Consider the following 14,460-nt stretch of genomic DNA (forward strand, 5'->3'; position numbering starts at 1 on the left):
CTAGCCCCCGCAGCTCAGTCCAACCTGGCCCATAGCAGAATGGCGAGCAGTCCAGCCAGATGACCCTCATGACTAAGCGAGTGTCTGCAGGAGAAGAGTGCTGGGACAGGTCCTTGTTACACACAGGAGACTGATTCTTCTCGTCCTAAGAAAACATGCAGTTTCCTCAAAGGATAGATGGATCTGCTTTATAATCCTGCGATGTCATTGGTACTAAAAGGACACGCCCACTATGACCAGTGCTTCATGCCCATTCATAAACACACTCTTCAGTGTGTGCCTCAGTTTACCTTGGTGATTCAGTTTTTATTTCCAAACCACCTTTTCTTTCAGGCTGACCAAAATAAGTGTTTTGGAAACAAAGCTATTTTGAAGTATTCAAGCACACAAAATCCTAACAGTGGCCCCTCTGGTTTTTCTTTTAAACTTTAGGACTGCTTATTTATATACCTAAAATTTTTTTGAGATTTCAATCCATGAAAATTGGTTGCCAAATCTTCTGAATTACAGAAAGATAAGGAGATATGGAAAGACAGCTAAAGATGTATAAACATTGCTTTGCATTTTATTAAATTGTTTTATTGCAAAATTTGTATAAGGAACCATGATGTTTCATAACTTTCTAATTAAAATGTTCAAAATGGAGGCTGCATGTGGCTTTTTAGAGGGGAAGGGGTTGGAAAGGGGAAAAGTGGGGAGGGCAGAGGTAGCACACATTTCTCCAAGTTACTCACCAGCAGCTTTGCTTTGCCAGGGTTCTGCTAAAGACCTTGGAGCTTTTGTTAGCTCTCTGGCAAAAGTCCCCTGGTCCAGCCCCAAGTAAATGTGAGTTTTTGGTGGAATCCACATGGCATGTGGAAACCACAGGCTGGAAAATTACAACTGTCTGATGAATGTCATATTTACAGATCAGATATTCGTAGCTTCTGAACCTGAATCACACAGTGTAGTTGCAAGAGAAAACGTGAGAAATACACAGGATTTTATCCACTGAGGTGTAACCAATAGCTAAGTCAGGGTTTGAGACACTTAATATTTGGAGGGGGCGATTCCTAATTTTTTGAAATGATTATCCAGTTTCTGTTTGAATCAGGTGAGGCGCTTAAGGCCCCACTTGGGTCGCATCATTAAGATTAACAAAGCAATTCTATATCTTCCCCTTTTTTTCTCTCATGTTCATTCTTTTATTCACTAGAGGCCCGGTGCATGAAAATCGTGCACTGGGGGGGGGAGGTGTCCCACAGCCCAGCCTGTGGCCTGGTCACCCCCAACTGCCATCCCCTGCAGGTCCAGTCCCCCCCAGTTGCCCTCCTCTGCAGGCCCAATTGCCCCCAACTGCCCTCCTCTGTAGGCCTGATTGCCCACAACTGCCCTCCCCTGTAGGCCATGTGGCCATCTTGTGACCATATGGGGGTGGCCATCTTGTGCGATTTGCATATTACCTCTTTATTATATAGGATTTTTTTTTTTCAGAGAGGAAGGGAAAGGGAGAGAGAGAAACATCAATGATGAGACAGAATCATTGATTGGCTGCCTCCTGCACGCCCCCTACTGGGGATGGAGCCCGGAACCTGGGCACGTGCCATTGACCGGAATCGAACCCAGAACCCTTCAGTCTGCAGGCCAACACTCTATCCACTGAGCCAAACCAGCTAGGGCATGTTCATGCTTTTAAAAGGAAGTTTATTTCTGACCAGAGCAGTTCTAAATGCCTATTGGGGGAAATGTGTAATTAAAGAAAAAAAGTTGTAACTTTGCTACCCAGAAGTTACTACTGTTGGCATTCTGGTACACATCTTTTGTATTGTTTTTTTTGTTTTGTTTTGTTTTTTGCTGTCATACACTTCTTTGAACCTTTGAACCCTGTGTACAAATCCTTGTTGCTGGTTTATTTCCTTAAGATAGGTCCTAGAAAGGAATTACTAATTCAAAAAGCTTATGACTGTTCTTAAGGATTTTAACTCATCTTGCCAAGCCACATCCTGGAAAGAATGCACTAAATCTATACTAGTGCTCTCGCAGCAGACTTCTTTTAGAACCCACCACGGATTCCCAGAGGTCAGAATTGTCTATCATTTTCAAATGCCTGGACTCTGCTCTTTTATCTGGAGGTCGGGGTGGGGCGGGGGGGCGATCTGCTTTATTTACTGAAACGTATCTTGTATTTATCCGGGGACTCGCTGCCCTCTTGGCTAGAGCAGGGAGGGGAAGAGAGGGGACAGCCACCCAGCTTCGGGCCTAGCTCCTGAGGGCCACCTGGTGTCTCAGCCCCTCGCAGCTCCACAACTTCGTGGGTTCACCTGGCATCAAGGTGCCTTGTACTTGGCTTAGGGCTTGAGGCTGGGGGCCTTGGGAAGCTGGTTTGGATTCCAAGTCACTTCGCTGCGAGAATGCCACCGAGAGCGAGGAGGGGCAAAATTAAGATTAATTTTTCCTTCACAAGGGCCTTTTGTGCTCCTGGGAGCCTCCCTTCTTGGGACTGTTTTGGTCAATTAGTGAGATGAGAGGTGACTCTGCTAGAGCCCTCCCCCAAACAGTGCGCCTCCTGCAACCCCAGAGCCCACCTGTGCCTCCTCTTACCCGGGGCCCTGCGGCGCCCGCCCCTGGCCAGCTGTCCCTCCCCCGAGGCGTGGCCCCTCGGCCTGTGTGGGGCTGGTAGCCGGAGCCGGGGGCCAACCGGCTTCTTCCTTTCCTCCCGCCCTGGCTCCCGCCTTCCAGCTCGGGACCGCAGCCACGTCTGAAAGCGCCTCATTGTGTGCGCTCCGCTCCCAGCGGTCAGCGCCGAACCGCGCACAGGCCGCCGGCGGCCGCACAGGTAGCGCGGGGCCACGGGGCTGGTGCGGGCGGGGACCCCGGGTCAGGACGAATCTGGTCCTTGTAGCTCCAGGACTGCCGCCACCCCATCTTATGACGCCTCTCTTTTTTACGGGAACTCCTGCCCTGTTTACAGGTACCTCCGCCGTGGGTCCCCAGGTGCCTCCAATATCTTGGTATCCGTAAAGCCCCATCCATCCCTGGTATCACCGGGTGCCCCTTAGTAACCTTGGGATCTCAACGGAACCAATCAGCCCGTGTGGACTCCCAGTGAAGAGACAGCAGGCTGTGGAGTGGAACTTGGAAGAGACGACAAGAAGCCTTTACGGAGCCTCGGAAGCCGCGCCAGGTCAGCCAAGGACCTCCAGCTTGGGGGTACGTTGGTTCGTCCCCTCTCCGCGCGGCTGTCTCCACCTTGTGCGGGTTTGGGGCTGAGCCAGTGGCACAGTTGAGGTGGGGGGACATTGATCTTGCAACTGGGGGGGGAGGGGCGAGTTAGGGGGACGGGGCTGAAGGTGATGGTTTTATCTGAACGCGCAAAGGCCATCGCTGCCCCAGGCACTAGTTTTAAAGTGGCTTCCAGGACTTCAGCTAATCTAGATAGCGTTCCAAAGGCATTTTCCACGGAACTCCTGAGGAACAGCAGCTTGGTGATTGAATTTGGAACCAGATCCAGCTGATGTGAGTCTGGCAGCCCCTGCCTGGGCAACAATAGAGACCTCTCTTGGCCTCAGCATAGGTGCCCAGCAAATGTCAACCCTCCTTTTCCTTCCCTCTTGTACCAGAGACGTGGGGATGGGAAAGCTGAGGCCTGAAGAACAGAAAGGCTTTGGCTGCCCTGAAACCATGAGTGAATGAGCCAAGTGCCAGAGCTAATAAGAATAGTGTGCTGCCCCCTGGCCGGTGTGGCTCAGTTGGTTGAGTGTAGTCCGGTGCATCAAAAGGTAGTGGGTTCAAATCCCAGTCAGGGCACATACCCAGGTTTGATGCAGGTCAGGGTGCGTGCGGGAGGCTACTGATCCATGTTTCTCTCTCCCTCTCTCTCTCAAATCAATAAGAATAGTGTGCTGCTCAGTGAGCGCTGACTATGCTAAGGATCAAATTGTTTCATTCACTCCTCTCCAACCAGTATGGTACGTGCTGTGATAGTCTCTACAAAGGAGTCAACTGAAGCACAGGGATCTTAGGGGTGACTTGCTCAGTCACACGCCTCAGTGGTTGTAGAGGCAGGATCTGAACCCAGTCAGGCTTCAGAAGCCAGGCTTCTGGCCTTTACTCACTGTTTTATGTTTTCTGTGTACATGTTCTGCCCCTGCCTGGCATGCCACGTTCTGTAAGTAGGGTGCTAGAGTCACCTGCACCTGGTTAGACTATTGTCCTTGAGTTTTCCTTGTAAAATCCAAGGATTCCCTTGGAATCATAGAATATAGTTGTAACACATGGTTTGGAATATTCCTGAACAAGTACTCATAAGTGTACTTTGTACTAGATATTGTCCTAACTACTTTATAAATATTAACTCATTTAATTATCAAATTAAGCTCATGCCTTGGGTTATACAGGGATGGGCAAAAGTAGGTTTACAGTTCAGAGTATGTGAAACAGTTTATTCCTATTTATTTATTATTTATTTGTATTATGTAAACCTATTTTTGCCAACCCTGTTTTATTTCCCCCATTTTATAGATTAGGGGGGGAAAGGCACAGAGAGATTAAGTAACTTGCCCAAGATCACACAGTCGATGATCAAGTAGAGTCACACTATTAACCACTGTACTACCCACCTCCTTCCTCTAAAGAGACAGACCACATCCTGCTTCTATTCTCGTAAGGGGAGATAGGTACAGCAATGCATAAACAAGAGAATTCTGGGTAGTGATAATAGCATTAACAATGGTTTCTCAATATCACCTAATACAGTACTCAGTTCATATTCAAATTTCTCTGATTTGTTTAAAGATATCTTCTTGTGGTTGGTTGCTTTGGATCAGAATTCAAACAAGGTCCACAACTTGTTATGTGTTTTGAGTTGTTTTCTTCTAAAACAGTCTCTTTTTATGTCATTGACTTGTAAGAATGATTTACTTTTTAAAAATCAATCAATTAAATTAAAAGCTTACACAAATAAACCAGAGAACATTCCAGATGATCTCTGTAATAAAAGGGCTCAGTCAACACCTGGGGGAACACAGGGGAACGTGCTAAATGTGCACCCCCTACCTCCATACTGTGCATGTGTTACTAATGAGAAGAGGTGGTAATGAGAAGAGGTGGAAGGCCCAGACTGTAGGGCCCTCCAGCTGCCAGGTTCTATGCCCAATTTTAGACCACATGAGGTGCTGTGCAAAGTGTACTTTGAGGATCCCCAACGCTCAGAGCTAGGGAAAGGGGTTTATGGGTTATCTGCTCTAAAGTTCCCCCAGGGTGACTCTGAGCTAGGGGACTTGAGGCTCTTTTCCCAGAATAATTTGATTTCATTTCCCAATAGATTCTTGCAGGCAAATCTGTCTCCTCCAGCAACATCTGGGTTGTGTGACTCCAGCCTCCCTGACTCTGGCTAGTGCCACACAGTTGCTCATAGGGCAGGCAGAGAGATGCCAGATGTGCTAGGGCTTGGGGTTAGCCACCTGTTTTGCCACAGCCCAGCCCAGCTCACAGCTGAGGGAGGGCGTGTGAGACTCCACACTGTCACTGCATAGGAGGTAATTCATCCTACTGCCCAGCTTTCTGGTCAACTGGATACCACCTCAGCTGGGAGGTAGATATGCAGGCACCTCTTTCCCTGCAGTGGAGGCTGGAGCAGGCAAACTGTACCCATGCTTCCTTTAACCAACTAAAAACTGATTTTATGATTACCAAAGTAATGAAAGTTTATTGTAGACTATCTGGGAAAAGGCAGCAAAACACTAATAAGAAAAATCAGTACTTGTAATCTGAACAGAGGAAATAATCACTAATATTTAGCACGCATCATTCTAGATTTCCTCTTATAAATACACACTTGTGTAATTATTATAACAGCTTTATTGAGATATAATACACATACATTAAAGTTCATCCTTTTAAAGTATACAATTTACTGGCTTATAGTATATTTAGTGTTGTGCACTAATCACCTCAAGGTTCATCCATGTTGTAGCATGTATCGGTACTGTGAAGACCCACATCCCATGTGGTTCAGGGTTTGGGATCTGGAGAAGGGGCCGCACGCAAATAAAAGAGACGAGACAAGAAATAATAATTTGGAAATTGGGGGGCTAGGTTGGAACCTAGGAGAACTCCCCTTGGGCTCAGGCCTTGCCATCCTTGTATTCAGTTTGGGATCCACCTATAGCCCTTAGGCAGGCAATTTCCAGTAACAGACTATCCTATCAGCAAGGATTTACATGACTGTCTGGTGGGGAAGTTGCTTCAGCTACCATCATCTCCACTAAACAGTGGATGCATAGCTCTCACCTTTGCCAGGGCTCAAGGATCACCAGCATTCCAGGCTCCTTGTCCACGCCTCTCTGCTAGTGAAGACAATGGGCAGCTTCCCGCAGGTACTTCATTCCTTTTTTTCCCTCATTCCTTTTTTATTGCCAAGTAATATTCAATTATATGGATACATCACATTTTGTTTATCCCTTCATCAAATGATGACTATTTGAAATGTTTCCATTTTGGGCCATTAGAATAATGCTACTATGACAGTTCATAAACAAGTTTTTGTGTGGACATGTTTTCAGTTCTCTTGGGTCCATATTTTGGAGCGGAGTTGCTACATGGTAACTGTTTAAACTTTTGAGGAACTGCCTGTTTTCCACAGCAACTGCACCATTTCCCATTCCTGTCAGCAGTGTATGAGGGTTCCAATTTCTCCTCATTCTCACTAACACTTGATATTATCTTTCTTTTTCATTATAGCCATCCTAGTGGATGAAAGTGGGCTCTCGTATTTTTTTCATTAATCCTCACCTGAATGATTTTTTGAGAGTGTAAGGGAGGGGGAGAGAGAGAGAGAGAGACACATCCATGTGAGAGAGAGAGACCACAACGATTGGTTGCCTCCTGTACGCACCCCGAACGGAGCCGGGGATTGAGCCTACAACCAATGTACTGCCCTTGACCAGAATCGAACCCGAGACCCTTCAGTCCCCAGGCTGATGCTCTAACCACTGAGCGACTGGCTAGGCTCTCATTGTAGTTTTGATTTGCATTTCTCTAGTGACTAAAAATGTCAAGCATCTTTTCATGTGCTTATAGGTTAGTTGTACATATTCTTTGGAGAAATTTCTACTTAAATCTTTTGCCCATTTAAAAATTGGGTTTTCTTTTATGTGGAGTTGTAACAGCATTTTATATACTTGTATTTTGGGTATGTATTTTGCTGGGTATATGATTTGCAAACATTTTCTCCCATCTATGGGTGTCCTTTTATTTTATTGATGGTGCCCTTTGATATTCCTGTTTTTTTAAACACAATTGGTATCATACACAATTAGCACACTTGGTATGTATATCTGTGTGTGTTTTGTTACTTGTGTTTTTCCACTTGATACTATATAGTTAAAAGCTCTGAACTTAGAGGGTTCAAATTCTGACTCAGCTGCTATGTGTATGTGGATCCTCTAGGCAAGTTCCTTAATCTTTCTAAGTCTCAGTTTCTTCATCTGTAAAATAGGATGAGCATCAGGTCTACTTCATAGGGTTGTTGTGAAGATTAAACCTGAAAATGGTAGAAAAGGCTTGGCATACAGGAAGCCCTCAGTGGATGGTATTTACTGATGATCCTTGTACCCACTCCACCATAAGCACCTTCCCCTTCCTATCTCTCTTTTCCTCCCTCTCTGCTTGATTTTTTTCCTCTTATTTTCCTTTTCTCTCTCCCTCCTTTTCTCTTCTTTCCTTCCCTCCTTTTTAGCTTTCTCCCTAATGAATGGCCAGGCTCCATTAGAGCTGTTTTTGCCCCCTCTGGGGTGGCCTTTAATACCTAGAGTCCACTGATCCCACATTCATAATCCATTTTCTCTGGCCTTTGGGATTCCTAAACAGGGATGGCCTCCAGCTGATGCTGAATTGAGAGAAATCTGAGCCAGGGATTTGTACCTATAATTACATTTCACTCCCTTAGATTCTTTGCCCGGGCTGGGAGAGGCTGCTGACAGGAGATGCTGCTGAGTTAAGGGCAGGCAAAGCTGGGCTACAAGTCAGCGCTGCCCAGGCAGCTAGATTCCTGGACTCCAGCTCTTTCATTCCCCTTTCAGAGAGAACTAAAATGGTCGCACTCTTGTATAAACTTCCAGGGATACCTTGTGTTTAAGCTAAGTGGATTATTATTATTATTATTATTATTTTTAAATCCTCACCTATAGGATATGTTTTCATTGATTTTCTGAGAGAGAGAGAGAGAGAGAGAGATCAGTGTGAGAGAGAAACATCAATTGGTTGCCTTGTATATGCCCCCCCCAACTGGCAATTGAACCTGCAACCTAAGTATGTGCTCTGACTAGGAATCGAACCCATTACCTTTTGGTGCACAGGACGACACTCCAACCATCTGAGCCACCCAGCCAGGGCAAGCTATGTGGATTATTTTGACAAAAATAAATTTTCAAAGACTTTCTGACAAAACAGTTTCAGTAACTTGAGACAGTGGAAGGTGGTCCTGGGTGTCAGAGTAGAAGAGGGAACTTTCTATTCTTTCTATGGCCTCTTGTGCTTGACTGAAATACATGATTATTTTCACCATCATCAAAGACTTGGTGGAACTGGGAGGCAGGGGAGGCCCGTAGGGGACAGAGGATGTCACTTCCTTTTGATTGAGTGGCTCTTGTGCTTGGGAGTGGGGCTGTGTCTGCCAAAGGATGGGACCCCTTTCCTAATTTTTCACAAATAAAACATGAGCCCACGATGCCCTCATCTGTATATTATTTTGTGCCACTTCTGTGTGATACCTTTTCCAAAAATTGAACCTATAATAAATATATGACTCACAAATGACTTTAAACAGGAAAGAATTCATAGGGGAAGGCAGGGGACTACTAGGATGGGGAACTAGTAGGCAAAGGCTTAGGAAGAGACCCACCCCAGGACCCTCCACTGGGGGTCTGGAACTTGGATTTCAACCTCTGCTCTGTGCCTTACTGAGTATTCATTGTCTGAACCCATTGCCTTAATTAAAACAAATGGATAATTTCTACCTCCTAGGGATTTGGGGAGGATAAAATTCAATCATGAAGATAAAAGTACACATCACTGTGCCTGCCTGACATGTTCTTCCTAACTTTGAGCCCTGGGACAATTGGTAGGTGTGCTGAACATAAGGCTCCTTATGGGGACCTGGACTTCTCTGGACACCCTACGTGGCATAGGATGTTTCCACTCCCCTTCCTAGTTCTTGAGTTCCAATAACAGGATCAGGTAGCAGTTCCTGTATTGTGTAAGTCACTTAAGAAGACCTCTGGCTTCCCTGGAGTGCAGGTAACAAACACCTTGGCCTGTGGTCAAGATCCTTCTCTGCAAGGGGAGGCTGGGCTGTCCAGGCAGCTGTGCTTGAGCCAAAGCATCAGAGTCCTGCACTCCACAGGGACTGGAGAGGCCAGCCGACTGTGATCAGAAAGTGCCAGGAGCACCCGGTCAGCATGGCTCGGTGGTTGAGCAACAACCTATGAACCAGGAGGTCACAGTTTGATTCCCGGTCAGGCAGCTGACCAATGATTCTCTCTCATTGATGTTTCTATCTTCCTCTCCCTCTCCCTTCCTCTCTAAAATTATATATATATATATATATATATATATATATATATATATATATATATATTTTTTTTTTTTTTTTTTAAGTAAGTGCCAGGAGCTTAGCGATGGAAGTCCTGGGTTGGAGTCCCGGTTTCCTGCTGTCTCTTTAAGCTTTGAGTCTTTTACCTAAAAAACTGAGATCATAATGCCCGCCTCAGGGGCTGCTGACTTAAATCATAGACTGGATATAAAGCATCTCACATTTGAGATGATTTATGTCAGCACACCAGTTATGAGTTCCCTTCCTCTCCTGCCCCCTGTGCTCAGGGGAAGCACACCCTCAAGGAGAGGAGATAACAAGTGCAGAGCAGATGGGTGGTGACTCTCTGTGTCTTCCAGGTTTTCCAGGAGTGGGCATGGGATCCAGGAGGCAGTTCTGGAGTTAGCAGATGGCAGCTTTTGGGCATCCTCTTTCCATTCCTACAGCCTACCAATAAGAGGAAGGCACAGAGATTGGATTTGCTCATGATCTAGACAAGCATGTCAAACTCAAAGGCTACCATGGTCCAAATGAGGTATGCAGCCCTCGGGCCTCGAGTTTGACATACTTGGTCTAGACCCTGGCTTCTCTCAGTGGGGACATGAACAGGGAGGGTGTTATTAGGGAGCAAATGCTGTGAAACTAAGGAGGAAACTTCCAGGCCCCTACCTTCCAAAGCACCTCATCCTTGATCATTGCAGGAGCAACAGGTGCAAAGAGGAGAAAACTCAGGAACCTTGGGGTGTGCAAGGCTCAGTGTTCCTTTCTGCAGCACAAGCATGACATTTTAAAGATTCACCAAAGGATTCAGGGTGCTTGGGGCTAGAGGTGGGCCTGGGAAATGTTGGGATTCCAAGTATAGGTGACCTCAGGTGTCTCATCTGAGTGATCTCCCATGGTTCCTCCTCTCCAGACCCAGCTCAACACAGCAAGAATAATCTGGGGAATAAGTATGGCACCTTACCAAGCCCTTTCCTCTTATGTATTTGTACCAGCATTCCTCACAGCAACTGTAAGACGTTATATGTTATCCCCAATTTACGAAGGAGGAAATTGAGCCTTGGAGAATTCAAGTCATTTGCCCTAGGTCTCATAGCTCCTAAGTGGCATGGGAGGAACTCAAAGCCAGTCCTCTCTCCCGCACTTAGCAGGAGAGACAGCCAGTTCACTCATTTGGAAAAATGTGTCCAGCACCCGGTCTGAGCCCAGCTGCAGCCAGGGCAGGGCTGTCTCCCCCTGTGGGGCTCCTGCTTTCTCAGGACCTGAGGCTCCCCAGGCATCCCCCAGGGATTTGTGATAGAGGTGGGCAGTTGTCCCAGCAGTCCTGGACAGTGGTGGGTATCCTCAGCAGGAAAATGGCAAGCAGCCACCAGGGGCCTGACTCCACTCTCACCTCCCAGCTTCTCTAGCTCCATCCTCTCTCTCCCTGAACCCGTTTCTTCTGCAAACTCACAGGTTCCAGAAGGACACCTTCCCTCTGGAGTCCAAGCATCCTGCAGCACTTCACTCCTCATGGGTGATGGCAACAGTTGGTGTTCTTTGTCTTTTATTTATTTGTTTACTTTTAATAACAAAAGTTGTATCTGCATGTTAAAAATTTTCAAACAATGCAGAAGCTCAATGTGTAGAAAATGCTAGCTATCCATTATGAGGGTTTAGTACATCCCCCTGCCCCTATGCTCATACCAATACTCCAGGATCAATATTGTCCCCTTTTTACAGATGGGTAAACTGAGTCATGGAGAGATTAAGTGTTTGGTCCAAAATCACAGGCTAGGAAGTAGCTGAACCAGGATTCAACCTGAGGATTCAAATCACCCATCAAGCTGTTCAGCTAAACAACCTAAACATATCTCCCTAAAAGGAATTCTTAACCAAAAGGCAGGAGTTTTGTTTTTAAAATATTTCCTTCAACCCTGTGGGTGTTGCTCAGTGGTTGAGCCGTGACTTATGAACCAGGAGGTCAGAATTAGATTCCCCAGTAGGGGGCGTGCAGGAGGCAGCCAATCAATGATTCTTTCTATGATGTTTCTATTTCTCTCTCCTCCCTTCCTCTCTGAAATCAATAAAAATATATATTAAAACATTTCCTTCATCAGATAGGGAGTGAGGGAGGAAGAGAAGAGAATAAAAGGGAAGAGAAGAGGATTTCCCATAGTATTCTGCCACTGGGCTTTTGCTCTTCATAGACTAGCTCGTCGCTTAGGTCTTAACTTCACATTCCCCGGGCTGCTCCCTGCAATCACTGAGCAGAAGTTGGGATGTGGACAAGGGCACTGTTTCCCTAACTGCTAAACTTCCCTCCCGCAGGCCCCTCGCATGCAGCATGTGGCTGCCACGCATCTCCAGCACTACGGTGATGGCGCTCCTGCTGGCGCAGACTGGCCTCCTGCTCTTCCTGGTCTCCCGGCCCAGGCTGACATCCCCAGCAGATGGTGAGGAACGGGTGCATGTGCTGGTGCTGTCTTCATGGCGCTCCGGCTCATCTTTTGTGGGCCAACTCTTCAGCCAGCACCCCAACGTCTTCTACCTGATGGAGCCCGCGTGGCACGTATGGTCCACCCTGTCGCAGGGCAGCGCGCCGGCGCTGCACATGGCCGTGCGTGACCTGGTGCGGTCAGTCTTCTTGTGTGACATGGATGTGTTCGATGCCTACCTGCCGTTGCGTCGCAACCTCTCAGACCTCTTCCAGTGGGCCGTGAGCCGCGCACTGTGCTCGCCGCCGGCCTGCAATGCCTTTCAGCGTGGAGCCATCAGCAGCGAGGCCGTGTGCAAGCCACTGTGTGCACGGAGGCCCTTCGGCCTGGCCCAGGAAGCCTGCCGCTCCTACAGCCACGTGGTGCTCAAGGAGGTGCGCTTCTTCAACCTGCAGGTGCTCTACCCGCTGCTCACCGATCCAGCTCTCAACCTGCACATCGTGCACCTGGTGCGTGACCCACGGGCGGTGCTGCGCTCACGCGAGCAGACAGCCAAGGCACTGGCGCGTGACAATGGCATTGTGCTGGGCACAAACGGCACGTGGGTGCAGGCCGACCCGGGCCTGCGCGTGGTGCGGGAGGTGTGCCGCAGCCACGTGCGCATCGCTGAGGCCGCCACCCACAAGCCACCGCCCTTCTTGCGTGGCCGCTACCGCCTGGTGCGCTTCGAGGACCTGGTGCGAGCACCGCTGCCCGAGATCCGTGCACTGTACGCCTTCGCGGGCCTTAGCCTCACACCGCAGCTGGAGGCCTGGATCCACAACATCACACACGGGTCCGGGCCTGGCGCGCGCCGCGAAGCCTTCAAGACCACGTCCAGGGACGCACTCAATGTCTCCCAGGCCTGGCGCCACGCGCTGCCCTTCACCAAGATCCGCCGAGTGCAGGAGCTGTGTGCTGGCGCACTGCAGCTGCTGGGATACCGACCTGTGTTTTCCCAGGAAGAGCAGCGTGACCTGGCCCTGGACCTGGTGCTACCGCGCGGCCCGAGCAGCTTCAGCTGGGCATCGTCCTCCAATGCGCACCCTGGGCCTTAGCGGAAGGCCCGGTTGTGGCGGTCGCCAGGGCCAGGAGGAGACTTTGGTGGGGAGAGGGCGGGGGTACACAGGGCACAGGCTGCTACTGGAGGGGCTGGGAGTTTGGGAATTCTCCCTTGTATTAGGAAAGGACTGCTTCCCAAACTCCCTGTTTATTGCCACTTCTTGACGTTCCTTGGAGTCCTTTTATTGCAGCTGGGTTTCCATCAGGCACATTCTTCATAGAAAACAAAGCTTGTGCCCAGCCAGTGTGGCTCAGTGGATTGAGTGTTGTCCCATGCACCAGGAGGTCACAGTTGGATTCCTGATCAGGGCACATGCCCGGGTTGCGGACTTGATCCCCAGTGGGAGGCATGCAGGAGGCAGCTGGTGATGTTTCTATCTCTCCCTCTCCCTTCTCTCTCAAAAAAAAAACACAATAAAAATATTTTTAAAAAGGAAAACAAAGCTTGTGCCCCTACTTCCTCTGGGCACTGGGAATAGTTCAGACACTTGGCTCCTACTGAGGGTCTTTCTTTCCCCTTATTTCTCTCCTGCCTTGGGAGAGAAGGTTGGGAAGGTCTAGGAGGCAAACCAGGTAGAGGGTGTGGTGGATCAGGAGGTTGGCAGCAGGATCAGTGCCTGGAGGGCAGGTCACAGGGTGAATGTAACTAGATCAGGCTTGCTATGAGCTTGGGGTAGGGGGTGGGGAGGGAAGGCTTTGTCTTCCCTTGGTCCTTTCAGGCTGGGCCCTACTGGAGAGCAGAGTAAGATTCCTAACTGCAAACCACAGCACCTAGCTCTGGAACAAAGCCTTGTGAAAAGGATGCTGGATGTGTAGAGGGCTTAGAACTGAGCTCAGAAAAATGACTAAACGTGGGGGAGGGGGAGCTCACAAGCCCTCTAGGAAGGTCAAGGCAGCAGATTTGAGGCCACACAAGTAGAATACAGCAAATTCCCCTGGAGCACAAAGTTGTTCTGGAAACTGACAGTTGCCACAGAACTACTATGTCTATTACCTCTGGAAATGAGGGAGCAACCCTCACTGTTGCTGTCAGGCACAAGAAGGGGTTCTAGAGGTTGCTAGCCTCTGAGTCTCAGCCTGGCTGTGGTCTTAGATTGGTGAGACCTCAGTTGTGGACCCACATCTATCCTGCAAGTAGGCAAGGCAAGGGGGATGTGGCATTTTCTGCTGCTTTTTGTGCAGGAAGCAGTGGTATATTGTCCTTGAAGCAGAGGCTTCGGGACTCCTCATTGGAGGATTCCATCAAGCGATAGGGCTTCATGCTCCATAAAACCCAGACCTGCCCCTGCTCACAATATTATGGAGAAGGTATTTAAAAACCCCAGATTTGCCCTAACCGGTTTGGCTCAGTGGATAGAGCGTCGGCCTGTA

At 48.4% G+C, this 14,460-nt stretch overlaps 1 protein-coding gene across 1 annotated transcript; it reads left to right on the forward strand.

Moving 5' to 3' along the window:
• Positions 1–2,747: 2,747 nt before the first annotated feature.
• CHST6 (carbohydrate sulfotransferase 6) lies at positions 2,748–13,394 on the forward strand. The gene is made up of 3 exons (XM_080644718.1): positions 2,748–2,815; positions 2,951–3,189; positions 11,882–13,394. The coding sequence occupies exon 3, from the start codon at positions 11,898–11,900 to the stop codon at positions 13,083–13,085; it is 1,188 nt and encodes a 395-aa protein (XP_080500844.1). The 5' UTR covers positions 2,748–2,815; positions 2,951–3,189; positions 11,882–11,897; the 3' UTR covers positions 13,086–13,394.
• Positions 13,395–14,460: the final 1,066 nt, after the last annotated feature.

This window comes from Plecotus auritus (assembly GCF_963455305.1).
Source record: "Plecotus auritus genome assembly, chromosome: 10".
Taxonomy (NCBI): domain Eukaryota; kingdom Metazoa; phylum Chordata; class Mammalia; order Chiroptera; family Vespertilionidae; genus Plecotus; species Plecotus auritus.

Bases quoted from the DNA above. Each gene is read 5' to 3' on its own strand.
- CHST6 (XM_080644718.1), top strand. From the start codon at position 11,898: ATGTGGCTGCCACGCATCTCCAGCACTACGGTGATGGCGCTCCTGCTG.